The following is a 26,765-nucleotide window of genomic DNA, read 5'->3' as shown; positions in this document are numbered from 1 at the left end:
AGCAGATAAAACTCTTAAGGGGGAGACTGAAATAAGTGAAGGCAAACGACCTGCCCCAGAAGATGAAATAAGAAGAAGTGAAAGATCTAGAAGGCTCACTGAGAAGGGACAAGAACTCGAAGAGACTAAACTCAAAGGTCTCCAACATCGTTTCTCACGTACCTATGACAAGTGGAAGATTCTTGCTAAGAAATCAAGGAAGGAGATAGAGGGAGCCTCTTCTCAAGAGAACCTACAAACTCTCATCAACAAGATAAAAGAAGCATCAAATGATGTACAGCAGGCGTACGAAGACCTGCGCAAATGCATAATCCCTGATAAAGAGACACGCCGTCGAACAGACACCTGCGACACTGTCTCAAGGCAGATATTAGAGCATGCTTGGAACCATCTCCAAGACAAAGATAACGAGCAAGAAATAGAGTGGTTTGAGACTGGCTCTGTGTTCTCATTAGAAGTATCAGAAGCATGCAGTGCAAGCTCAAGATCATCACTCTCAAGTAGATCCTCATGTAAATCTTCAAAAATAAGTGAAGCTGCAGCAGAATTAGCAGCAAATGAAGCCACTTTGGAAGTCCAAGAGCAAGTGGAGCGTGAGGAACGTGAACTCAGAAACCTAGAAGCTGAGTACAGACAAAGGCTTGCACAACAAGAAGAAGAATGTGCTGCAAATAAACAGGTCTTGGAAGAAAGGCGCAGAAAGATAGAACGCTTAGAGACCATAAAAAAGATGAATGCCGCCAAGGCCAAACTAGAAGTGTATAAACAAGAACAAGGCTCAACCTCAGACTTGCTGGATCTATTCAAGGATTATAAGCCCAAACGAGAAAGGCTTACATTCGACTCAAAACCTGCTGTCACGCCACAACTAATCACAAGGATGCAATCTTCTATAACTACTCCCAAAGAGGATAGCACAACTGATTTCGCCAAGGTACTAGCAGAGTCCTTCAGTGTAAGCCGTCTCCCAGCACCAGAGCCTGCTGTTTTCAGTGGAGATCCACTAAAGTACAAGGGCTGGAAAATGTCTTTTCAAACGCTGATAGGCAGAAAGAATATACCAGCGAACGAAAAAATCTACTACCTACAAAAATATGTTGGTGGACCAGCAAGGAAAGCCATTGAGGGATACTTCCTTCTGGGAACAGATGCAGCCTATCAGACAGCGCTCGATGTCCTGGAAAAAAGATATGGAAGCTCCTTTATGGTTGCTAAGGCTTTCAGAGATAAGCTGGCCTCATGGCCAAACATAGGACCCAAGGAAAGCATTCAGCTACGAGAGTTCTCAGACTTCCTTCAAGGCTGTCAAGCAGCCATGTCGCAAATAAAGAGCCTGGAGGTCCTTAACGACTGTGGTGAAAACCAACGAATGCTCTCCAAGCTCCCCGACTGGCTTACAGCAAGATGGAACCGAAGGGTGACCAGGATGGAAAAGGAAAATGAGACTTTCCCCAGCTTCGATCAGTTCGTGGAATTCGTCACAGAGGAAGCCGATATAGCTTGTAATCCGATTACCTCCCTTCACGCTCTGAAGTCTGGAGATGGTGGAAAGGAGAAGCCACAAAAAACACGAAGTGTTGGTGCTAAGGTGCTAGCAAGTAGCTCTGAAGAGAAAACAGATGCTAAAGGATGTGTATTCTGTGAGAAGTCAAATCATGGCTTACAGACATGTCGAAAGTTCTTGAAAGAGACAACTGCAGAACGAGTCAAGTTTGTGAAAACAAACAAGCTCTGCTTTGGATGTTTGAAATCAGGACATCAGTCCAAGAACTGTGAGAAGAGAAGCATTTGTGAGACATGCAAAAGGAAGCATCCAACATGTCTACATGAAAATCGTCCAAGGGAAGACGATAGGAAAGAACAAGAGGATGGCGAAAGAAAGGAGAGTGGGAGACGCTTTAAGAAAAAGGAAGACTTATCAGAGTCTGAAGAGAAAGAAGAGACACCAGTAGAGGCAACAGCTAACAGAGTGGTGCAAGACAAGAGGAGCACCTATTCCTCCACAGTTGTTCCTGTATGGCTGTCCACAGCAAGTAATCCAGAGCAGGAAGTGCGCGTATACGCTCTATTGGACAACCAAAGCGACACCACCTTCATCCTGCAAGAAACGGCAGAAGTGTTAGTTACAGAGAAACAGCCTGTGCAATTAAAGCTCTCCACGATGTCATCCAAAGATACCGTCATCCAGAGTCAGAAGTTAACTGGACTGCAGGTCAGAGGTTATAATGAGACAAGGAAAATATCTCTCCCAGTAACCTACACAAGAGAGTTTATTCCTGCAAACCTAAGTCATGTCCCCATACCTGAGACAGCAAGATCATGGCCTCACCTAGAGCACCTTGCTGGAGAGATCACTCCTTTATGTGACTGTGAGATTGGCCTGCTCATAGGCTACAACTGTTCTCAGGCCCTGTTGCCCAGAGAAGTGGTGTCAGGAAAGGATAATGAGCCTTTCGCTCAACGAACAGACTTGGGCTGGAGTATAGTTGGCTGTGCAGATCCCTGCGTCGATTATGGAGATGCAATTGGAAGCAGCCACAGGATCGTTGTGAAACAAGTGACTACACACATTGAGTCACAGGCTTATCAACCAAGTGAAGTACGATATATATATCGAACACAAATCAAGGAAGTCATCACACCACCAGAAGTCATTAAGGCACTCGAATCAGACTTCAACGAAAGAATAGCCGAAGATGCTCATATCTCACAGGAAGATCTACGTTTTCTATCCATAATGGAGGAAGGAATCAAAGCGAAGCCAGACGGACGTTGCGAAATGCCTCTCCCATTTAAAGAAGAAAGGCCAAGCCTGCCACAGAACAGAATCTGTGCAGATCACCGTCTCAAGTGTCTCAGAAAGAGATTGGAGAGGGACGAGCAATATCGGAAGGACTACAAGACCTTCATGAGTGAGATGATTGCACGCGGAGATGCAGAGAAAGTCACAGAAGAACAACTTGACAAAAGCCCGTCCTGGTACATTCCTCATCACGGGGTGTATCACCCTCATAAACCTGGGAAGATACGGGTCGTGTTCGACTGCTCAGCCAAGTACCAAGGCATGTCACTGAATGACCACCTGCTTACCGGACCGGAACTGACAAACACCTTGGTAGGCGTGCTCTGTCGCTTTCGCAAGGGTCCAGTAGCGATCATGTGTGATGTGGAACGCATGTTCCATCAGTTTCATGTCAGACCAGAGGACAGAGACTATTTGAGGTTTCTGTGGTGGGAAGACGGCGACCTACAGTCAGAACCAGCGGTCTACCGCATGAAAGTACACCTGTTTGGGGCGGCCTCATCACCCGGCTGCGCAAACTATGGCCTCAAACACATCGCTGCACAAGGACAAGGTCACTTCAAAGAAACATCCATTAGATTCATAGAAAGAAACTTCTATGTGGATGATGGACTAACAAGTGTGACAACTGAAGAAGAAGCAATACAGTTAGTCGCTGAAGCAAGAGAAATCTGCAGTAATGGCAAGCTGCGAATTCACAAGTTCATCTCCAATCGCCAGAAAGTACTTGCATCGATTCCCAAAGAAGAGTGTGCTGAAATAGTACGTAATCAAGATTTAGCCAAAGGCGAGCCGCAGATTGAGAGGGCTCTGGGTGTCGAGTGGTGTGTTGCCTCCGACCAGTTCCAATTCAGAGTAGTGGTCAAAGAGCGTCCGCTCTCTAGAAGAGGAGTGTTGTCGATGGTAGCCTCTATTTTTGACCCACTCGGGTTTGTAGCACCTTTCATTCTCGTTGGAAAACAAATACTACAGCAGATGTGCCGTGACAAGATCGGATGGGATGAGCCTTTACCTGCTGATTTACGGCCACAATGGGAATCTTGGTTCCTAGACCTACAGAACCTCGCTGACATCAAGATTCAACGATGCTACCTACCAGACAGTTTCAAAGAGGTCCAAAGATATGAACTTCATCATTTCTCAGATGCAAGTGTCACAGGCTACGGAGAGTGTTCTTACCTGAGAGCAATAGACACATCCGGACAAATCCACTGTTCCTTGGTCATGGCCAAGGCAAGAGTTGCCCCCACGAAGGTAACTACAGTGCCAAGACTTGAGCTGTCCGCAGCTGTTGTTGCTGTGCGGACTAGCGACCTGCTGAAAAGGGAGTTGGAATTAGAAGATGCTCAGGAAATCTTTTGGACAGACTCAAAGGTCGTGCTTGGATATATCAACAACGACGCCAGAAGATTTCATGTATTCGTGGCCAACCGCATTCAGCGAATCAAGAACAGTACCAAGCCCAGTCAATGGAGATATGTGGCTTCAGAAGAAAACCCTGCAGACCACGCATCAAGGGGTCTCAGGGCAAAAGAGCTCATCGAGTCTAACTGGTTTACTGGCCCCGAATTTCTCTGGCGTGAAGAACTTCCCAGCGGAGACATCAAGGTGGGAGAGATGTTAGCAGAAGACACTGAAGTTCGAAAGGCCTTCGTGGGCAAGACCTTGACGACGGAAGACTCACTGCTTGATCGCTTCCAGAAGTTCTCCAGCTGGATGATGTTAGTCAAAGCCATCGCTAGACTCAAACGACGTGTCAAAGAGCTCAAGGGTCTGACAGAAAGAATCAATGAAGCCACGAGTCTCGAAGAAAGAAAAGAAGCAGAAATCACGATCATAGGCATTGTCCAAAGAGAAACCTTATCAAAGGATATACAAGGTCTTCAAACTAAGAAGGACATAAGCAAGGACAACAGACTATCCAAACTAAACCCTTACCTGGACCAGCAAGGTATCCTAAGGGTGGGAGGTCGACTGGAACGTGCTGCACTGCATCGACACATCAAGCATCCAGCAGTCTTGCCTAAGAACAGCCACATAACAACACTACTGATCCAGCACTACCACCAAAGGGTGCAGCATCAAGGACGTGGCATAACAATGAATGAGCTACGATCAAACGGAATCTGGATACTTGGATGCAGTCAAGCGGTGTCATCCTACATCTACAAGTGTGTCAAGTGTAGAAAGTTCAGAAGGTGTACGGAGAACCAACGAATGGCAGACTTACCCCATGAACGGATGGAGACCACTCCTCCCTTTACCTATTGTGGGATGGATTGTTTTGGTCCTTTCTACGTCAAGGAAGGAAGAAAGGAGTTAAAGCGCTACGGTCTGCTACTCACCTGTTTGTGTTCTCGCGCCGTACACATAGAGCTACTTGATGACATGACTACTGACGCTTTTATCAATGCGCTCCGCGCATTCATCGCTCTACGAGGAAATGTTCGACAACTTCGATCAGACCAAGGTACGAACTTTGTGGGTGCGAGACGCGAGTTCCTTGAAGCTGTAAAAGAGATGGATCAAGAGAGCCTAAAAGAACTTGGCTGTGAGTTTGTGATGAACACTCCTTCTGCAAGCCACATGGGCGGCGCCTGGGAAAGGCACATCAGGACCATTAGGAGTGTGCTGACATCCATCCTGGATCAGTCTTCTCGAAGACTGGATAGCTCATCTTTGAGGACTTACCTGTACGAGGTAATGGCAATCATAAACAGCAGACCTCTAACTACTCACCTTCTCAATTATCCCACAGGGCCACAGCCTCTAACGCCTAATCACATTTTGACGATGAAATCCTCGATAGTCCTGTCTCCTCCTGGAAAGTTTGTGAAGGAAGACCTGTACTTACGGAAAAGATGGCGTAGAGTGCAATACTTAACTGAAGAATTCTGGTCCCGATGGAAGAAAGAGTACCTGTTGAATCTACAACAGAGAGAAAAATGGAACAAGACGAAGAGAAATGCAAAGATCAATGACATAGTGATTATAAAGGATGAAAGTACACCAAGAAATGAATGGAAGCTGGCTAAGGTCACACAAGTGTACCCAAGTGAAGATGGTCATGTGAGGAAGATACAGTTATTGATCAGCGACTCAGAACTAAATGACACTGGAAAACGAGTCAACAAGCAAACCTACCTGGAGAGACCTATACATAAGACTGTGACCTTGCTTGAAGCAGAATGAGGACCTCCAGTCTACCCTCTCTAGAGCTCCCCTCCCTAGCGCCAGCTAGCTTATGACCTAATCCTTAGTTATAGTTACCTTAATTATACTTACCTCAGTTATACTTACCCTTTTTCACTTAGTCCTACTCATCTCAGATAGTTGAAGAAAATCACAAGTGATTTGGTGGGAGTGTAGCTGCCATAAGAAAATGCACTGATATGTAACGTTTTGAGCTAAGCTCTGTTTCCAAGTGGGAACCAATTTTAGTTTTTGTGTTAGCGGTTCCTTTTTGTGAGTTACACAAGGGCGAGTGTGTCTGATTTTGAGCCACCGGGTGGCGACGTTTCCGTTTGCATAAGCAAGTGATGAAGAAGGCAAGGAATGCTTATTTAGTTTCCTTTCTGATAGCATTTTTGTTTATTGGTGAAACCGGAGTTTTGAAGACCTGTATTGTCAAGATTTACGTTTTTCTTCGTTTTCTCCCTCGAGCAAATGCGGCAATGAGTTCTCACGGCATGTGTGTGGAGAAGGAGTTTAATAAATGCCCGTTTTGAAGAACTGCTTGTACGCCTGATTGACAAGAGGGAGCTACAGACAATAACACACCATCAAGGATTGCACCATCGCATCAAACGATGTGTCGTCAATTATGAATTTTACTGACTAAGTGTGTTGGGCAGGATGGCTGAATGCGATGCGCGATTGACGTGTCTTGCGCATCCGTTCTGCGCATACTGTCATGGCGGCCTCCGTATGATATCCGGTCTGCGATGGAGATTAAAAAACAAACAATATTTGACAATAACACACCATCAAGGATTGCATCATCGCATCAAACGATGTGTCGTCAATTATGAATTTTACTGACTAAGTGTGTTGGGCAGGATGGCTGAATGCGATGCGCGATTGACAACAAACAAGAAGAAAGGTGATTTCAAGTTTTATTTCGAAGGAGATTTTCTTCAAAAATTGTTGTACCCATGTATAATACGCACCCAAGATTTTAGGATAATAAATTAGTTAAATTTTGCGCATTATACATGGAAAAAAACGGTATTAAGATAGAGTACACCAATTTTTTATATTTTCCAAAGGTCTTGTCGAACCAATCAGACCAGATGGAGGTGTCCACTCCTGAGTGTTCCTTCAGTCTGCGATTTAGCATCCGGAGTCCCTTTATGGCTCTGCTGAGAGACCATCAGGTGCCGTGTTATTAGGAATAAATGTGCAACATTCACTCCCAAACATAGCACAGACACCTCCTTCTTGGCCAAAATCATGTCAATTGCGATGCGGTTTTGGAAAGCCACCAATGAGGTGCTAGCCAATTGCTCCTTCACCGCAATGAAGCCATCCTCTGTATAATTCCCCAGCTTTTGCACATTGTAGTGGACGTAGTTGATACGGTCTACATTCTTGTTGGGCGTCACCCACAAGAAAATGGACTCCCACCCTGCCGCAATCGTGTTAGCCAATTTTTACTCATCTGGCACGCCTCGCGGTACTCCAATGGCGTCGATGTATGTCGGGTCGTCCCCCCTCCAAGAACGTCGCCTTCTGGATAGTACCGGGACTCCCGGCAGCTCCACGGGATTATAAAACTTTGCTGCAGCTAATTGGATCTCATTTGCCATAGCTGGAAAAAATGGAGATTGGTAAAAGCAATGACATCAAAGCACAAGAACCCTGGGCCTCCTTTAATAGTTTATATAATTTAGACCCCCCACACAACCAAACATTACTCCGTGCCAGCAGAGGACTTGTTTGATCCACTGTAGTCCTGCACCACGTAGAATTTAGAACACCGACTTTGCTTTGCGATTCCATCAATTTTATACATATAAAATCTGCTGCTGCTACGTCAGTAGAAAAGACAGGTTTATCATCTTTCAACGCTTTAGTCATAGTGAAGGAATAGGGTCAAAAGACACAAAACCCGCCTAGCCACAATAACAGATACGCTGATATAAGATAATAACAGAGGTTGCTACAACTTCACGATTCAATATGTATTTCTGTGCACTGCAAAATAAATGTCTTTTGATATGTTGCTTAAATAGCTTAATGACCCTTAAGGAACTGTGTAATGCATGCCTGATGTTTGTTCTCTACATCATGGACACGGCCAGAGTCGTCTTGACCGTTCAGTACTTGATTATATCTTGTGTTTTGACTAAACGTCATATGTCGCCTAATGCAGGACGCCAGCTTTTCGATTACTACTGAACGCTCTGCACAGAGGGAAATGTTTTGCCTAACAAAGAATAGATATGGTGGGAAGCATGATTAAACTAAGAATATAATGATGTGAGCAAAGACATGGAGTATCAAAAGAACTAACTTTGCATCGTCAGGGAACATTAATAAATTGATGATGTCACAGCCAAAAGCTCACATAATTTCGTACAAAATGACAAAATTGAAAGAATGACGAATGGATGAGGTGCGACAGTGTAGGAATGGAGCAGAATGTTTACAGGAAGGTCACTTGGAGATAAAACCAGCTGGTGCCAGAAGGAGACAGCCAAGGACTCGGCCAAAGATGATCCCCAAGGCCGAAAGACAGGATGGAAGACGGCAGCCCCCACACACACACCGAATCGTCCATAACCCGCACCCACTCCCATTGAATCAAACTCTACTGCGAACTCGCCCCACCCCAACGACTCATCACCCATCAGACTCGCCCCACACCGGCCTGGGCAACTGAATATAAGCTCACCAAAGAACCTTGAACGTTGCCTTTTCTGAATGGAGACTTTCTGCTCTTGAAGGGCCCAGCGCTGTATTGTACTTTCCTGAAAACAGAGCTTTCTTAACAAGAATTATGATTGAACTCAACCAACCTGTGTAAGTCTAATTTCTGCTTCAGTGTCTTTGCATTTTCCTAAATCTGAAGAAATTAAACGAGCACGCAGTGAGTGAATTGGATAACAGGTGATTGGCAATGGCTTTTGCCGTGAGGCGCAGATAGCGCTCCCTAAATTGTGGACCAAATCCAACAAATGGTGACCATCCGACGTGATTTCTTCAGAAGGGAAAGTGCATGCTCCAGGAAGGATTCTTCCATCTCCGCTCTTGCTCAACAATATTGCAGTCCGATCAACACAAAAGGTAAGGGGGAATTTTTTTTTTATAAAAATCTCCCAGTTCAGCAATGTTGTGGAGTGAAAGCGGAGTAAAATTAAAATTAAAATTAAATATTAATAATTTTAGCTCTGTGTTCAGGAATTGTGGTTGTATGTATATACTACATTTATGCTTGTATGGGAACTGGTGAAAAAGTGATGTTTTGTGGAAAAGAAAAGGAGAAAGGTGGTGAGGACTTCGTCTGATCAGCGAAGGAAACTCACACCGTGGAACTTGTGGGATGCCAATGGCTAGCATATAGGCACCGGAGTGGCCTCAATAGTAGACGCTTAGGGACTTTGTACTGTTGCCTAAGGTCAGGGTCGATTGGATCGGCCAGGCCACCAATACGAGTCGGGGACTCGTGAAAAAGAAAAAAGAAAAAAAAAAGGTGACGGCATCGCTGATATAGCAGGACGGATGCCTGGCGACCTCAATAGTGCGACCTTAGAGACTTATATTGTTGTCTAGGGCGAAGGGTAACTGGGTTAACCAGGTCGCTACATAATTGTTGAAGTGTGACTATGATGATATTGTGTGGAAAGCAGGCTGGGCTGTCAGATGGGACAGCGACGCAGCTAGAGAAGTGAGTGATTAGTTGTGGTGGTGCTGTTCATGGGGTGGAAGTGATGATTTGTGGTTCATGAAGAACAATAAGTTGATTTGTATAAAATTGTTGATTTATATTTGGCATGTGAGTTGGAGTCAGAAAAAATGGCTTAAAAAGAATTTGATAAAGAATATATATATAATTAGCATGAAGGTTATATCCCATTGTGTGGTGGGGTTAAACTGTAACCATTTTTGTTTTCAAAAGGGTGCGGCTCTAAAGTTTGGGCCAAACGGTCAGGTGGGCACAAATGCATATTCTGGACAGAGGTGGGGGGTTGCATTGCACGACGTGGTGGTGGCGAGGCTCTCCACACTTCGGTTGCCCCCCCTTGTCATCAACTGGGAAGATTGTCATGTCTATGTTGTGGGCCCGAGTGTTATCTATGTTTGTCTTTGTGTATCAGTTTGTTATAAATGATGGAATTGGGTTAAAATGTTGCACGAAGATGGTTCGTAGACAATGGTTTATCAGATTGGCATTGTGAAATGTAAACATTAGAAATTATAGAATAATCTGAGGGTTGTGGGCAGAAACTGGTCCAAAAAGGAGAGTGCCCAGCCCTCATAAAAAATGTGAGAGTAAGAGAGAACAGGCATTATTGAATTGGATCAAATTACATAAATTGTGATTGCAGATGTTAAATTTAGGAGGAATTATTGATCGATTAGGACATTAGACTATGCAAGGTGGTTACATGTGAGAATAAATCAAAGATTTGAATCACTTAGAGTTAAAAACAACAAATAAAAACGACATTGCAAGGGGGCACTTTTTATTAAAAGAACACCAAGTAAATTATTAAGTAGGGGGCATTCGTGATTGGGATTAAATTAAGGATAAAATTAGGTCAATGATTAGAAATGGTGCTCTGCACAAAAAGGCTAAAATTTTAATGAGGAAACATTTGGAGCACTTGGGTTTATTTTGTTTATTGTTATGTTTTTCTTGTGTTCTTGGGTTAGGGTTCAGGTGTTCCTTGTTATTCTCTTATCGCCTGCATTGTAAATGTTTTCTTTATGCAGATAGGTTAACAGGCTAGGAATTTAGTGAGGAGATAATTGATCAATTGATGGGGGTTAATAATTGTCCAAATTCTAGTCACATGTTTTGAGGGACCACAGCAACAACATTATATTTGGAGGCCATTATTTAGTACGTGATGACAGTGTCTAGATAAGTAGACTGTTTTATCAAAAAATGTGAGAGTGAAGGAGGAGGTTTGAGTTGTAAGCTGGCATTTGGGTGCCACTTTTAAGAGTCTGTGCAGGAGCAGAGATTGTTTTTGTTTGCTTTTAAAGATATATTTAACTGTTTTTCTCGGTGCAGTAAGGATATAGCAATTTTGAAAGACTTAAAATTAAAAGCAAAATTACATTTTAAATCTGACATATGCCAGCTCACATGAGGATGGCAAATAAATAAATGAATAAATACTAGCTCAAATGTGGCATGTGTTTTAAATTGGGCGATAAGATGTTCACTTTCAAGCACTATCATTTAGCGCTGCTGACAACAATAACATATGAGATGGTAAATCAAGGAGGAGTGTCATATTTGGAACACAGGCGCTGTATGACCTATAGATTGAACAATAACATTCACCGCATATACAACCATGTTGGTAGATTGCTAAATTACATTACAGTTTAATACAAAGGGTTTCGGAACTTTATTTGATGATAAACACTGGAACGAGGATTTTAGCTGTGTTAATGGGTCGGGTGGATGGATTACTCAGAAAAAAAAAAAAAAAAAAGCATTTGATAAGGGCGGCTTGATAGTAAGATGATGAGTGTGCGCAACTGGTAGGAGACAAAATGTTAATAGGAAGATTTGGGGTGTAAGGAACAAATACTACACAGGAAGACTGATAACACGAAGATAGTTTTGTGAAATTTGTGTCCCAGTGTGTTCTGCCCTAGCGTGTGGCACAAGTCCTGAACTGAGTCCTCGTACTCCACTGGCTGTCTCAAAATCAACAGAGGACTGTCCCTGGTCATGAGACACCTTTGACCTTTGGGAGAACAACGGGAACTATTATCATGCTTGAAGGGGGCAAGCACAGCTCTTCACAGGACGAGAACCATACAGTTGGTGGAATACACACAGTTGCAGATCAAAAAGAAAATGGACTGAAAGAATAAAGACAAGATGGACGCATTTGAGAATGGCGGACAATCCAGCCCTGAGTCATCATCATGAGAATCTAAGAGGAGAGGCTGCTAAAGACTTGCACGAGGCACATGAAGTCAAACTGGACACATTGCTAAAGACTGCTGAAGCATTACAAAGTTGGTGGAGTATGGGACAAAAGGGATGGAAGTGTGTTTGGGTGCTGGGGCGGACATAACTGAGGAGTTTTGATAAAAGAGGGAATAATAAGACTGCTTATTGACATTGAAACGGGGATAAAAAACAAAATACATCGATATGGACAGTGAAGATGCACTAATAATAACAAATCATACGACAGCGTGATCAGAAACTTTGCAAAGTGTACATTGATCGATAAAAATTAAATCATTTGAATCATAAATTTCTATATGTAACATAACATTTCGAAGACATGATGAATCTAATTGAAATAATGACATTTTATAATTGGACCGGTGAAAATTTGAATTCGGGCAACAGAAGGCTGAATTGCTAAACTTAATTGACCTTTATCAAAACGACAGAATTTAATTACACATCAACTGTGACTGATTTATAGGATGCATATTTGAGTTTGAAGGGGTGAGGGGCCATAAGAAAGTTGGAATTCTGGATAGTCAGCAAAATAGTAATACAGGGCACTACTTAATTAAAAAAGAATACAGTAGGGTTTTTAAATAACAATTACAGTGACATGACCCTTGCGACAATTGATTTAAATGGCAATTTATGATAGGTACTTGGGGTTAGGATTAACAATCCATCCATCCATCCATTACTGGTGCGCTCGTCCTTACGAGGGTCACGGAGGATTAACAATAATAATTAGAATTTGTCATTTCTGTAGAAATTGCGTGTGAAGGCGTAGAGGCTGAATAAAAATTCGGGGAACGTGTTGAAGTGGTCAGAAAATGGATGAAAATATAGAAAGAATTCTGTAAAATTGGGCGTGAATTTTAAAGTTGAAAATTTGAAATTTTTCAAAAGTGGGAAGTTTTGGAATAGGTAGGCATAAGATGAACGGTTCAAAAATTGAAATGGGTTGAGTCAGTGAGAAAATTAATTAGAAATTATAAGGGAAAAAGCAAATTTTGCAAAATGTTACCGCAATGTTGAAAGTGAAAATGTGAAATTTTAATCTAGAAAGTGAAAGAAGGTGAATTGGAAAGTGAAAGAAGGTGAATTGGAGGAATTATGTGGAAGAAAATGAGAAATATTGAATGTGCCATGAAGAATGAATGGTGAAATATTGGCTTAAAATTTGTAGATTTTTCAAAAAACGTAAATATTTGGAATGTGTTAAAAGTGTTAAAAGTGGAATGAAGTGAATCAGATGAATTTGTAGAAGTAGTTAAGCTAAAAAAAAAAAATTTAAAAAAAAAGAATAAATCAATAAAAAAGAGGCAGAAGAATGCAGAGGAAGTTGAATAATAATAAAGTCAAGGCAAGTCAAGTTTATTTACGTATATAGCCCACAAGCAAGTCTCAAAGGGCTTCAAATGTACAAAAATTGACAATTTAAAGTACAGGAACAATAAGTGTGAAGGCCACAATGATGATCATGACAGCAAAAATATTTCTAATTGGTTTTGATAGGTACAAAGGGGGAACATGGAAGAAGGTTTCAAAATTTGTGATTTAGCGTGACTCCATTATCAAGAGTAAGCATTTCTTTTTAATTCTAAGAATTGGCATCAACAAAAATGAGAACGCTAATCTTCAAGGTGATAGTGTAAGTGGCAGGAGGAAGCTGTGTATATTGTTTTTTAAACATTATTTTTAGTATCATTATTTTTTAGGAGGGTCAGTAATGCTTGTGAGGAGATGAATGAAGGAACTAGGTAACAGTAAAAGGGAGTGCGCTATAATTTTTTGGTTCTTTGCCAGAGGTAGTTATTTGGAGGGATGAATTTAAACTGAAAGCAAAATGGAACTGTTTAGTGGAAGAAATATGGGAAGGTGGAAATATTGAAGTTACAGCTCAACACGAAGTGTCAAATAGTCTAAGTGTGAGATGTGAGCAAACTAAATGGGGAGTTAAATCATGTTCCAGCATGCTGCATATTGGCAAACGATGAGAGGACAGGAGACCAGACAATTAGATATTAATTTTGGATTTAAAATAACAAGGGAAATTTTAATTGAGGAGAAAATTTTGCGTAGGGATGGTTCCTTTTACAATTTAATATTGTACGTTTTTATGTGTTGTGGGATGACAGTTTGTCTGTAATGGTGTATGAATGTCAAGTCTGTGCTTGTGGTGTTGGTGTATTGTGAATGGTTAACATGATTCAAAGTTGGGGTGATGTAATCACAGCAGAGGATAACATTCCTCTCACCTGAAAAATATAAAGATACTACAGATTTGAAAAAGCAAGATTGATCGGGGCTAATTTTGGACTAAATATGGGTTTAGGATTACTCTGGGGCACCATTGACAACAAAAGACTTCAATGGAGAAGGCCCAATTCAAGATTATGACCAGACGTGACTATACCAGCATTGACAATCAAGACTCTGAGTCAAGACAGTGTATGACAACAACTCTGGACTTACCTGACAGTGTGACGAAATGTACGTGACGGAATTTGTGATGACTTGCTTTGTTTTGATGTTTTACCTAATTGTATTGCAGCCTCTAACAGCAACCCAGGGAGCAGATTGTGCTTTATTTGTTAAACTCGTGTTTACTTTGCAGGTTGTCAACTGCAGTCTTGGAGAATTTTGTGTCATGTCTGTGAACATGCATTAACAACTAACCCCTTACTTTTCATAATGAGTTTGTAAATGTGATCGTTTTCAGGACAGGCTCGGCAGGCTCCAGTTTTCAATTTCATACGTTTGACATGCGCCCGTGTGTGGATTATTTTTTGTTTAGCATTATGAATTTTATTTTTTGGTATTATGGATGTTTATTGTCCGGAGAGCTGCATGCACAGCTACAGGAGGGTGATGGCTTTTGTTCATACAGCCATGTGAGATGCTGCCAGTCGAGTTTCAGGGACTGAGAATTGGTGATTCCAGGCCAGGATGGCATCTGGAGGTACACCGAAGTCCAGCTGGCGATGGGTATGTTACCATGGACATTGTTATTTTTACTTTTAACCATAGTGCCACATTTTTTAGAATGTGTCGAAAGGGGGAGGAAAAAAAATAAAAATAAAGGGGGGAATTGTGAGATTTTAAGTGTTTTCAGAATTGATGGTTTTTAAGTCTTCAACATGCGAGACGGAGGAGAAGAGACAGCTCGGCAGAAATGAAGTGAATAGGAGACAACATCGTGGAATGGAGCCAAAGCCTGGTAACGAGTGTGGAGAGTTTTAAAATAGCTTATAATAAATTGTAGACCTTTCAAAACAGGATCAAATAGGTGGGAGAGTATTAAATGTAAAGAATTGGAACAATAACATACAGACTCCAAACGAATTTGGAACAGGTGGATAACTTATGAACGTTAAAGTTTGAATAACACATTATTCACGTGATTCATTTGCAGGATAAACAATGGAAGGGATTGATAAATTGAACACATTTAAGATGACTGCAGGAGTATTATGGCGAAAACAAATAGATTCAACAAAAGTTTTTCCCTATAAAATGGTGGCGTTTGGGTTTGAAGTACATAGTCGCTTCAAAGGAGGAAAAGCATGAATTAAGATACGTGATTGATCAATGATTAAATGTTAGTCAAACAACAGATTGAATAAATTACGATGACTATGCTTTGAAAAGGCTATCCCTTATACCAGGGGTGTCAAAAAATAAAAAAATAAAAAATAATAAAAAATAATAATAATAATAATTTTCGGGCCGCATTGTAGTCATAGCTTCTTTTGGAGGGCTGTTATGACTGTCACCCCAAATATATGTATGAGCACCTCATATTATATACAGTAAAAGCTACAAAATAAACTGACAAGTAATTCGTTTTCAAATCAGACAAGTAAAAAAAAAACTGGTCTAATATTTAAAAATAAAATATTATTAAAAGTGAAGACAATTTGCAATTCGAGTAATGACACATGAATATGAAGCACAATTTGTCTTCGCGGGCCACATAAAATGATGTGCCTGGCTGCATCTGGCCCCCGGGCCTTGAGTTTGATACCTGTGCCTTATACAAAGGTAAAGTAGGATTAGAATTTGATGGAACAGATATGGACATTCACATATTCCAATAGAGTTTAAACTGCTTGCAATACTATTACAAATTAATTAACACTTGTGAGTGAGTGCGGGATTGATTGATTGATTGATTGATTGATTGATTGATTGATTGATTGATTGATTGACCGAGTGACAGAATGACCGAGACCAAATGACTGAGTGACCGAATGGGCGATCGTTCGATGTCTGTCTGTCTATATGCATGTATAGGTGTATGTATGTATTTCGTTATTTGTTTATGTATTTTTCTCTCACATTTACTTTCTCATCTTCCACTTCTTTCGGGAATCTTCTCGCTTTGTAAGAATCTCCCCTGCCATCTCTCCTTGATGGTTCCATGCTGTCGCTGGAATGTCGTCTAGGCTAATTGCCTTTCCCCTCTCCATCTTTTACAAATGTCTGGGTATGAATTTCATCTATATTTATTTTTCTCACTCATTGGCGGCCCCACAGAGGGACTTGAAGCGGCTCCACAGAGGGACGTGGTGGGCCGACAGAGGGATTACGAACACATATGGGTTTGTGGTGACCTCAGTTAAACTGAGGTCAACAGAGGGTGTGAAGGAATAGGGTCAAAAGACACAAAACCCGCCTAGCCACAATAACAGATACGCTGATATAAGATAATAACAGAGGTTGCTACAACTTCACGATTCAATATGTATTTCTGTGCACTGCAAAATAAATGTCTTTTGATATGTTGCTTAAATAGCTTAATGACCCTTAAGGAACTGTGTAATGCATGCCTGATGTTTGTTCTCTACATCATGGACACGGCCAGAGTCGTCTTGACCGTTCAGTACTTGATTATATCTTGTGTTTTGACTAAACGTCATATGTCGCCTAATGCGGGACGCCAGCTTTTCGATTACTACTGAACGCTCTGCACAGAGGGAAATGTTTTGCCTAACAAAGAATAGATATGGTGGGAAGCATGATTAAACTAAGAATATAATGATGTGAGCAAAGACATGGAGTATCAAAAGAACTAACTTTGCATCGTCAGGGAACATTAATAAATTGATGATGTCACAGCCAAAAGCTCACATAATTTCGTACAAAATGACAAAATTGAAAGAATGACGAATGGATGAGGTGCGACAGTGTAGGAATGGAGCAGAATGTTTACAGGAAGGTCACTTGGAGATAAAACCAGCTGGTGCCAGAAGGAGACAGCCAAGGACTCGGCCAAAGATGATCCCCAAGGCCGAAAGACAGGATGGAAGACGGCAGCCCCCACACACACACCGAATCGTCCATAACCCGCACCCACTCCCATTGAATCAAACTCTACTGCGAACTCGCCCCACCCCAACGACTCATCACCCATCAGACTCGCCCCACACCGGCCTGGGCAACTGAATATAAGCTCACCAAAGAACCTTGAACGTTGCCTTTTCTGAATGGAGACTTTCTGCTCTTGAAGGGCCCAGCGCTGTATTGTACTTTCCTGAAAACAGAGCTTTCTTAACAAGAATTATGATTGAACTCAACCAACCTGTGTAAGTCTAATTTCTGCTTCAGTGTCTTTGCATTTTCCTAAATCTGAAGAAATTAAACGAGCACGCAGTGAGTGAATTGGATAACAGGTGATTGGCAATGGCTTTTGCCGTGAGGCGCAGATAGCGCTCCCTAAATTGTGGACCAAATCCAACAATAGGATACGCTTCATTCCATGAACTACAGTCCTTTCTTGGTACAGCCTTTGTCATCACTTCTATAACACAATATAATGGTATTCCAGCAGGCACCACTCTCAACAACGGCCTAGGCCCCATGCATGTGACGCAGCTATACTTTACCACTTTGGCTGCAGACTCAGTCAATAAGAGCCAATTATTTCCAATCTGTGAAATGCCTGTCATCAGTTGAAAATTTCCTTTTTAATTTTATCACCACTCCTGATGTATGATGTTTTGGAGGGACTTTAGGCCCTTCTTTCTCCTGAACAGGCTGGTTTGCAGGAGCATAGACAGCCTCTTTTGGTTCTATAATTTTAGAAGACACGCAAACATGAATGAAATGATATGGATCTGTTTGGTAAGCGTGGGGACTGAGAACTAAAACAGTACAAGGATCATTCCTAGTATTGATGGTTAGTCTAATCCCGTTTCGTTCTCTAAACATTTGGATAAGGGGACGGAGGATTTTAGCACATTCATCTGTGGTCCAACTAGACCAGGGGTGGCCAACCCGCGGCTCGCGAGCCGCATGCGGCTCTTTGCCGGGTTTCATGCGGCTCCTTTACGTTCGGCTCGCGAGCCGCATGCGGCTCCTTGCCGGGTTTCATGCGGCTCCTTTACGCTCATATCAACATTTGTGGGTTTATTTATTTGTTTGTTTGTTTTTGTGCGTGTTCGCTTCGCTTCAGTTCAATATGGTATTTTCGTCAAACGCTGCGTGTTCGCTTCGCTTGAGTTCAATATGGTATTTTCGTCAAACGCGCATGCGCATGAGGTGAAATCCCGCAAAGGAGGAGGGGCAAACCCATTCGGGGGGGGGGGGGGGGGGGAGGGTGATGTGGCTCTTTGCGGTACACAGTAAAAAAATGTGGCTCTTAGTCTCTGACTGGTTGGCCACCGCTGAACTAGACCAATGCGGTCCTGTTTCGGCCACAAGGGAACTCCAGTGGTAACGCTTTGCCAATAGGTACCACATATTCTTGACCATAACTGCGCGCTATGAGCACTCAGTGCATACACAGAGTGCCCCAGCCCCGGGCTCATTAAAACAATCTGTTTCCATGGCAAGAAAAGAGTTGTTGAGTCATCCCTCGGGAGGCAAATCACAGTACCCATCTTAACCTTTTCCTCGCTTGTCACACAGGCTGAGAAATTACCATATCTTGGCAGTTTCTCTGTCGGCAAGCGGGCAGGTCTTGACGTGTGTGAACCCATGATGGGAGCCGTGCACTTGACCCGAACAGAAGCAAGTTTGGTTACCCCATTGTTCTGTTCTGTTGCCCCATGGTAAGGTTTTGTGGGGTCAAAGCTTCAAAGGGTCCCAAGCCTTGTAGGAAAAACAACAAGATGTTTATCACCAAAACGACATAACAGCCCAATATTGAAAATTTTATATATCCCGACATAGCCACGTCCACCGAGAAACCCCTAAATAGGTCGGGTGTCTTTGAAAATTTCACTGACCGTCAGGTATTTTCAGAAACTAGAATTCTGCTCCCACCTTCTTGTCAGACTTCGCTCACCTTTCCTTCTTGGGTGACTCGATGATCTTTTTACAATGAGCAAGATGTATCCACGTCTTTCTTTCGTCGATTTTTACTGCTGTTGGCATCGTCAGCAGCACCTGATGAGGACCTTCCCACTTCAGGGAATGCCAGTGCTTTCTTTTTATGCTGCGTATCAGGATCCAATCTCCTGGAGACACCAAATTCTGTTGAGAGGAAACACAATCGCCTGCCTCCGGTAATTTTAATTCCTCTCTTTTTCCAATGTTTTCCGCATATAATCCGCCAGATTTGCCTCATTGTCCAATTCCCATTGGGTTGTAAAGAGAGGCAGTTTAAACGGTCTGCCAAACAAGACCTCATAGGGTGTTAACCCTAAAGGTACTTGTTATATTAATGTACAATTTGACCAAATCTACACATTGAGCCCATGGCCGCTTAGTTTCTTCCATACACTTTTTCAACCTGTTTTTTATTGTTCCGTTCATCCTCTCCACGAGGCCCGTGGACTGAGGATGGTAAGAACAATGGGTCCTAATATTTATGCAAAACATCTGTCCTATTCTATCTATTATTTTGTTTAAAAAATGGGTTCCATTGTCACTGTAAATGGCTTCGGGTATCCCGTATCTGGGTATAATGTCTTTGCATAACGCTTTTGCTACTGATAGCGCATCTGGTTGCTTTGTTGGAATTATTTCGACCCATTTCGAAAATGCATCTATTATTACAAGACAATATTTCTTTCCTTCACATTTACTTAATTCAATAAAATCCATATGGATTCGTTGGAACGGATATGTCGCCCAAGGAAATTGTCCCCGGTTTGGGCGCAAATTTCCCTGCGGATTATGTCGAGCGCAGACCATGCAAGCTCTGCAAAGATTTTTTGAAAACAAATTAAAACCAAACGTCACATAGTGTCTAGCAATTTGTTCCACCATCCCCGCTGTCAAAGAATGAAACAAATGTTAGCTGCAAGATTTAAATTAACCATTCTAAACTTTGTCTTATTTGAAAAAAAATATGGCATTCTGTCTGTGCCTTTCAATGTGGTGTAATTTAATTTGGCTGTTGTCTGTCTATCTGTCTATTCCACTTCGTGCCTTGTGGCACATAAGGCCTTCACAGAGCGCTTCCACTTGTCACGGTCAGCTGCTGCAGTCCTCGCTTCGGACCATGACTTCCATCCTGCTTCTTTACTTTCTTTCTCGACAGTACGCCTCCAGGTGGTCTTCGGTCTTCCTTTCCTTCTTTTTCCTTCTGGTGCCCAGGTCATGGCTGTGTTGCAGTCGTTGTTGTGGTCCTGCTGTAGTATGTGTCCAATCATTTTCTATCTACGCATCCTAACTTCCTCACTCAATGGCTCCATTTCAGCTCTTTCTAGTAGGTCTTTAGTGCTGATGTAGTCTTGCCAATGTATGTGGAGTTTTCTTCGTAGGCATCGGTTGTGCATCAACTGCCTTGCTGTCTCCTTTATTTATTTTCCACGTTTCACATCCATACAGCAGTACTGGCACTACTAGCGTCTTATAAAGCTTTAGCTTGGTTCTTCTTGAGATGTCATTGGAGCTCCAGGTCTTTTTAAGTTTGATAAATGCATCTCTTGCTTTTGACAGCCTATTCTTCAGATCTTTCATACCGCCTCCCTCTTTACATACTATTGCTCCCAAGTAAGAACTGGTCTACATCTTCAATATCTTGCTCATTGATATTGATTTATGTTATTTATATATTCCTGTTTTTTTGCATTTATTCTCATTGTTTTTGTCTTTTGTGTATTGATCTTTAGTCCTACTCACTTGGCTTCTGCATCCATTCAGGCTGTTTTATTCTGCATATGATGTTTTGTAGAGCAGAGTAATGCTATATCATCTGCAAAGTCCAAATCATCAAGTTTTGATGTCAGCTTCCATTTAATTCCATTTACTCCCTCTTGAACTGTTCTTCTCATAATCCAGTCTATCACAATTAAAAACAAGAACCCTGACTTATTGCATCCTTGCTTTATGCCGGTTTTGATGTTGAACCACTCACATACTTCCCCTTGGTCTTCTACCGCACACTGGAAGTTTTCATAAAATAGTCTGACCATTCTCACAATCTTCTCCGGAATTCCATACTTCTTCATTATGATCCACAGGCTTTCGTGATGTACAGAGTCGAAGGCTTTTTTAAAGTCTACGAAGTTTAAGTATAGTGTTGCTTGCCACTCATATACCTGTCCAATTATGTTTCTCAATATGAAGACTTGGTCTGTTGTTCCCCTACCTGTTCTGTAACCTGCTTGTTTCTTTCTCAGCCTGCAATCGATTCCATTCTTTATTCGATCTACTATAATCCTGCCCAGTATCTTTCCCACTATGGAGAGCAGGGTTATGCCTCTTGAGTTTTTGCATTCTTTGAGATTTCCCTTCTTCGCTAGTTTGATAATTAGTCCTCTCTTCCACTTTGTTGGGATCTTCTCATGTTTCCATGTTTTCTGTAACAGTTGGTGTACCTTCATTGCTGAAAACTCTACATCTGCTTTTAATAATTCGGCTGTGATGGAGTCAATTACTGCTGCCTTGCCATTCTGCAGTCTTTTTATTGTTTCTTTGACTTCACTTAGTGTTGGTTCATTTACCGTGATCTCTTCAATTCTGTTGCTGAATTCACGTTCGTCTTCTTCAGTTATTGGGTTTTCCGGCTCGTTCTATTTGACACTTCTTCGAAGTGTTCCGTCCATCTCATCTTAATTGCATCCCTTCCACTAACGAGGTTGTTAGAGTGGTGCTCACTCTAACTTATTTGCAAGAACCACACGGGAGACAGTATGCCCTTTTGACACTTGCAAGTGGAGAAAACGTTCGTCACTGGGCATACAGCGATGTTCGAACGTAGTCTGACTTTGGATTCTTGCAAGAGAGTATTTATTGAGAGAAAACAGGGTGGGGGTGAGAGTGGAAAGGTTTGGTGAACCCCCAGCCTCTGGTCAAATCAGAGCAGGGGGTGTTTTACGACGTTGGGGGAAACAGAACAACTTTGATTGCTTCCTCTGCAGCTGGTCAACCAGTGCAGAGGATGCAACCACTTTATTTTAATGCGTTGTGAGAGCAGGAGAAGTTTGGTTAATCATTATAGTCTACATTTCAAAGTCAAAGTCAAAGTCAAAGTCTGCTTTATTGTCAACCTGCCAAGACACACAAAGAAATCGAAATTACGTTTCCACTATCCCACGGTGACAAGACATAGTACACGACATACATACTACAAGCAAACAACACGAAATAAAAACAAGAAGGCACAAACAATGAATAATAAGAGTGATGAATAAATAATAAATAAACAAATAACACAATAAATAAATAAATAAGAGGAGCAAAACGGAGCAAGTGTGCATACAGCAGACAGTCAGAATATAGCGCAAAAGTACAGGACGCTACGCAGAAGGGGGGAGAGAGTTCAGGATCCTAACAGCCTGGAGTACGAAGCTGTTGGTGAGTCTGGTGGTGCGGGAGCGCAGGCTCCTGTACCTCTTCCCAGAGGGCAGAAGATCGAACAAAGAGTGAGCGGGGTGACTCACGTCACTCACAATCGTGGTCGCCTTGCGGGTGAGATGGGAGGTGTAAATGTCCTTCAAGGAGGGGAGTGAAGCACCAATAATCTTACCAGCCGTGTTCACTATGCGCTGGAGGGCCTTCATGTTGTAGTCAGTGCAGCTACCACCCCAAACAGCAATACAGCTGGAGAGGACGCTCTCGATGGTGCCACGGTAAAATGTAGTCATGACGGCCGGAGGAGCACACGCTCGCCTGAGTTTCCGCAGGAAGTACAGGCGGCGCTGGGTCTTCTTCGCCAGTGATGCGGTGTTGGTGGACCAGGAGAGATCCTCACTGATGTGCACCCCCAGGAACCTGGTGCTGCTCACTCTCTCCACCACAGCACCGTCGATGGTCAGCGGCAGGTGTCAGGTGTGACCCTTCCGGAAGTCAACAACAATCTCCTTGATCTTGTTGACGTTCAGCAGGAGGTTCTTGTCCTTGCACCATGTGGTCAGAAGGTCAACCGCCAACCTGTATTAATCATACGATCAAAATAATCTATCAACCCTAACAGAGGTTACCAATACTTGTCTAGTACTGCTGTGTCTGGGTCTCTTGTTGCACAGTGTCTTTGTTAGTCCATAAAGTGTCTTCATGTGTTGTTTTCTTGCAGCAGCTTCAGCTTCACTTGCAATGTCCTCCATCCATTTCCTTTTGTCTGCTTTTATACTTCTCTTCACCTCTTTGTTCTTCTCTGGATACTTCTCTTTTAGCTGCTTCTTGATTCTTTCAGAATGTGTTCGCAGGATCTTCTTATTTATTTCTTCTCTTTGCTCTACGAGGCTCCATGATTCCTCACTGATCCATGGCTTCTTTTTCCGTGGTGTACCCAATAATGCCTCCGCTACTTCTATGTATGTCTTCTCCATTACTTGGAAGTCACGCTCTACCTCTTCATCTCCTGCTCATCCTCGCTCTTCCTCTTCCAGTACTTGGTACCTGTTTCTTAGACGTATAGTGAAGGTCTTTAACATGTTTTTGTTCTTCAGTTTTGCAATGTCATACTTGATTCTGGTGTTTTTCCTTTCTTTTTGTCGTCTCTTCAGTCTTAGCTTAATTGTTGTACATACAAGATAGTGGTCACTTCCAATGTCTGCAGACCTGTGTACTCTTGTATCATTCACTGAGTTCCTAAATCGTTTATTGATGAGTGTGTGATCAATCTGATTCCTGGTCTTCCCATCTGGAGATACCCACGTTGCTTTGTTAATGTCTATGTGGAAACAGCGTACCTGTTATGACTAGTTCGTTCATGTCACACATTTCGCACAGCCTTTCTCCGTTGTTATTCAGCCTTCCGAGTCTGTGCTTGCCCATGACCCTGTCGTAATCTTGGTGTCCATCTCCTACTTTGAACTAAGTTGAACTTTTTTTGTCTTCCGGGTTAGAGCAACGCTGGCGTCTGGATTGTTGACTGCCGCTTCTACCCCGAACCGTGTCCGCTATTTGTTTGTCCCCTGTCTGTTTTGTGTTTCCCGTTTTAAGTGTGCCCGTTTTTTCTTTTATTTTTCTCGCCTTTTCACCTGCCCACCGCGTATATCTGGAGCTCTGCTCGCACCTCTCTGTTCCCGCTCCCTCTGACTACGAGCTACGCTAGCCAGCTAGCCAACCGGACCCTCCTACCTCCTGGCTCTGAGCCTGTAGCTGCTCGCTCTTGGCTCGGCAAACGGCTTCAACCCAACTTTCTGGCCACTTGGCCGGCGTCCTCGGGGGGAGCACCTGCTCGCTGCGAGCTCGCCGGTTGTGGCTCGGCTGTGTGCCGCCATGACACACTGGGGCGTGCCGTTTGCATGGGTACAATCGGGATTGACCAACACCACCACCCACTCCACCAACATCACGACTCGGTCCACTGCTGCTTCCATGCATTTCACTGCCTATCAACTTCTAGCTAACCAGCTACTAGCCACTTCTACCATTTTATCTGGATTATTCCCATCTGCTGTCACGTCTCATCTCCTCCATGAATTATCACTTCCGCTAATCCGGGCTTCTATTCCACCAACTTCTCGTCCAATTGTCTACACTGCGGCTGATCTTCATCATCTCAACAATAATCAACGTCTCCCTGCTGCTGCTGCCTCAGCTGCCAGCAAGGCTGGGATCCTCCGCCGTCGCCGCTACATCCACCGTAGCTCCGGACTATCTTTTAACCGACATTTCCCTGATGGCTCACCCATCCCCTCTTTCTGGACTACCTCTCGCCCCCCCGTCACCCCCACCTCCCGTACTGTCAACCTCAACAATCTCCGCTCCCCCACCCCCGCTCCTTCATCCATCTCCCTCGCGCTGCTGAACTGTCGCTCCCTCTCCAACAAATCACTAGTTATTTTCGAACTACTATTGGACAATAACTTGGATCTGCTCCTTCTCTGTGAAACATGGCAACAGCCCCTGGACTTTTTTTACTCTCAACCAAGCCACTCCATCCAACTACATCGCCTCTCTGGGCGAGGAGGTGGTGTTGCTGTCCTCCATAAGCGGTCCCTACCCATCACTGAATTGGACCTCAACCTCCCATCTATTTCATCCTTTGAATATCTCACTTTTTCCCTCCCCAACTCAACTACTGCTGTTCTTATCTACCGCCCCCCAAAGTCACATCCGTCTTTTCTTTCTGAACTCTCTGAACTCCTCACCATCGTATCCTCAGTCTCCTATCGCCTCCTACTCATCGGTGACTTCAACATCCACATCGACCAGCCAACTGCTCCACTGACGTCTGACTTCATCTCCCTTCTGGACTGCTTTCATCTCACCCAGCACATCAACTTCCCCACCCACACCAAAGGCCACACCCTGGATATAGTATGCTCCTCCTTTCCACTCACATCCAACCCCCGTCCTCTCACCTTTCCGCTGTCAGATCATCTCTGCATCCTCTTCTCCGCCCCTCTACCCTCGCCTCATAATTCCACAAAACGCACCATCTCCTACCACAACATCAAGACTGTAAACCCAATCACGCTTTGCCAGCTCTTATCCTCTGCCCTTCCCTCCGACCCCACTTCTTCCTCCCCTGATGACCTTGCCACCATGCTCAACAACATCCTTTCTGACTCCCTTGATTCCCTAGCCCCCTGGAAAACTTCCTCGGTTACATTCACTAACTCTGCCCCTTGGTACACCCCGGAACTCCGCTCCATGAAACAAACTGGCCGTCAACTCGAACGTCTCTACAAAAGAACCCGCCTCACCGTCCATGCCGAAACCTTCAAACAACACATCTCCTCCTATCGTGATGCTCTTCTTGCTGCCAAATCTGCTTACTTCTCATCTCTCATTAATAACACCAACCGGCATCCCCGCATACTGTTCTCCACCGTCAACAAATTGCTCCAGCCACCGGCCACCAAGCAACCCTCCTCACCCGCCCTCTGTAACTCCTTCCTTGTCAACTTTAACAAAAAATCGCCCAAATCAACAGTTCTCTGACCAACACCATCAATAACTCCTCCTCCCCCACCTCCACTGCTCTCCTGCCCCCCCTTCCTGACCTCCCGCCCTTCCCCTCTCTCACTGCCTTCTCCCTTGTCGACTCCTCCACCATCCTAGACATCATCACCGCATCCAAGACAACCACCTGTTCTCTCGACCCCCTTCCAACGACCTTAACTAAGGCCTGCCTCCCTGTCCTCCTCCCTCACCTCACCACGCTTTTTAATCAGTCTCGATCCCTTGGCCACTTTCCCACTGTCTATAAATTTGCAGCCATCACCCCCGTCCTCAAAAAGCCCACCTTGGACCCACTCAACCTCTCCAACTACCGTCCCATCTCCAACCTTTCATTCCTTTCCAAAACCCTTGAACGCATTGTCTCCGCCCAACTCCACACCCATCTCCAGTCCAACAACCTCTATGAACCCTTCCAGTCCGGATTCCGACCACTTCACAGCACCAAAACAGCTCTTGTTAAAGTCACCAACGATCTCCTCATTTCTGCAGACTGGTGCC

At 43.3% G+C, this 26,765-nt stretch overlaps 1 protein-coding gene and 2 long non-coding RNA genes across 4 annotated transcripts in view; 2 read left to right on the top strand and 1 right to left on the bottom strand.

Annotated features, from left to right (window-relative positions):
- LOC119126190 overlaps window positions 1-7,164 on the bottom strand; it is a 9,113-nt gene extending 1,949 nt beyond the window's left edge. The window contains exon 1 of the long non-coding RNA XR_005098619.1: window positions 7,093-7,164. This is a non-coding gene — a long non-coding RNA (uncharacterized LOC119126190). The remainder of the gene's footprint in view (window positions 1-7,092) is intronic.
- LOC119126182 overlaps window positions 1-26,765 on the top strand; it is a 27,149-nt gene extending 384 nt beyond the window's left edge. Inside the window, exons 2-4 of the long non-coding RNA XR_005098611.1 lie at window positions 15,070-15,077; window positions 18,141-18,149; window positions 26,657-26,765. This is a non-coding gene — a long non-coding RNA (uncharacterized LOC119126182). The remainder of the gene's footprint in view (window positions 1-15,069; window positions 15,078-18,140; window positions 18,150-26,656) is intronic.
- On the top strand, window positions 95-6,531 carry LOC119126082. 2 transcript variants are annotated; one of them, XM_037257116.1, is made up of 3 exons: window positions 95-2,557; window positions 2,633-4,636; window positions 5,777-6,528. In XM_037257116.1, exons 1-3 carry the CDS (start codon window positions 731-733, stop codon window positions 5,993-5,995), a joined length of 4,050 nt encoding a protein of 1,349 aa, XP_037113011.1. In that variant the 5' UTR covers window positions 95-730; the 3' UTR covers window positions 5,996-6,528. The 2 variants fall into 2 exon arrangements, with proteins under 2 accessions (XP_037113011.1, XP_037113010.1); XM_037257115.1 differs by having other exon boundaries at window positions 2,633-6,531.

The sequence above is a fragment of the Syngnathus acus genome, chromosome 8 (genome assembly GCF_901709675.1).
Source record: "Syngnathus acus chromosome 8, fSynAcu1.2, whole genome shotgun sequence".
NCBI classification, from domain to species: domain Eukaryota; kingdom Metazoa; phylum Chordata; class Actinopteri; order Syngnathiformes; family Syngnathidae; genus Syngnathus; species Syngnathus acus.
This window is presented reverse-complemented; position numbering and strand designations above follow the sequence as displayed.

Excerpts from the sequence above, each read along its gene's own strand:
- LOC119126082 (XM_037257115.1), top strand. The coding sequence starts at position 731 with ATGAATGCCGCCAAGGCCAAACTAGAAGTGTATAAACAAGAACAAGGC. Across the intron at positions 2,558-2,632 it reads ACAGGATCGTTGTGAAACAA|GTCATCACACCACCAGAAGT; the intron begins GTGACTACACAC and ends CAAATCAAGGAA.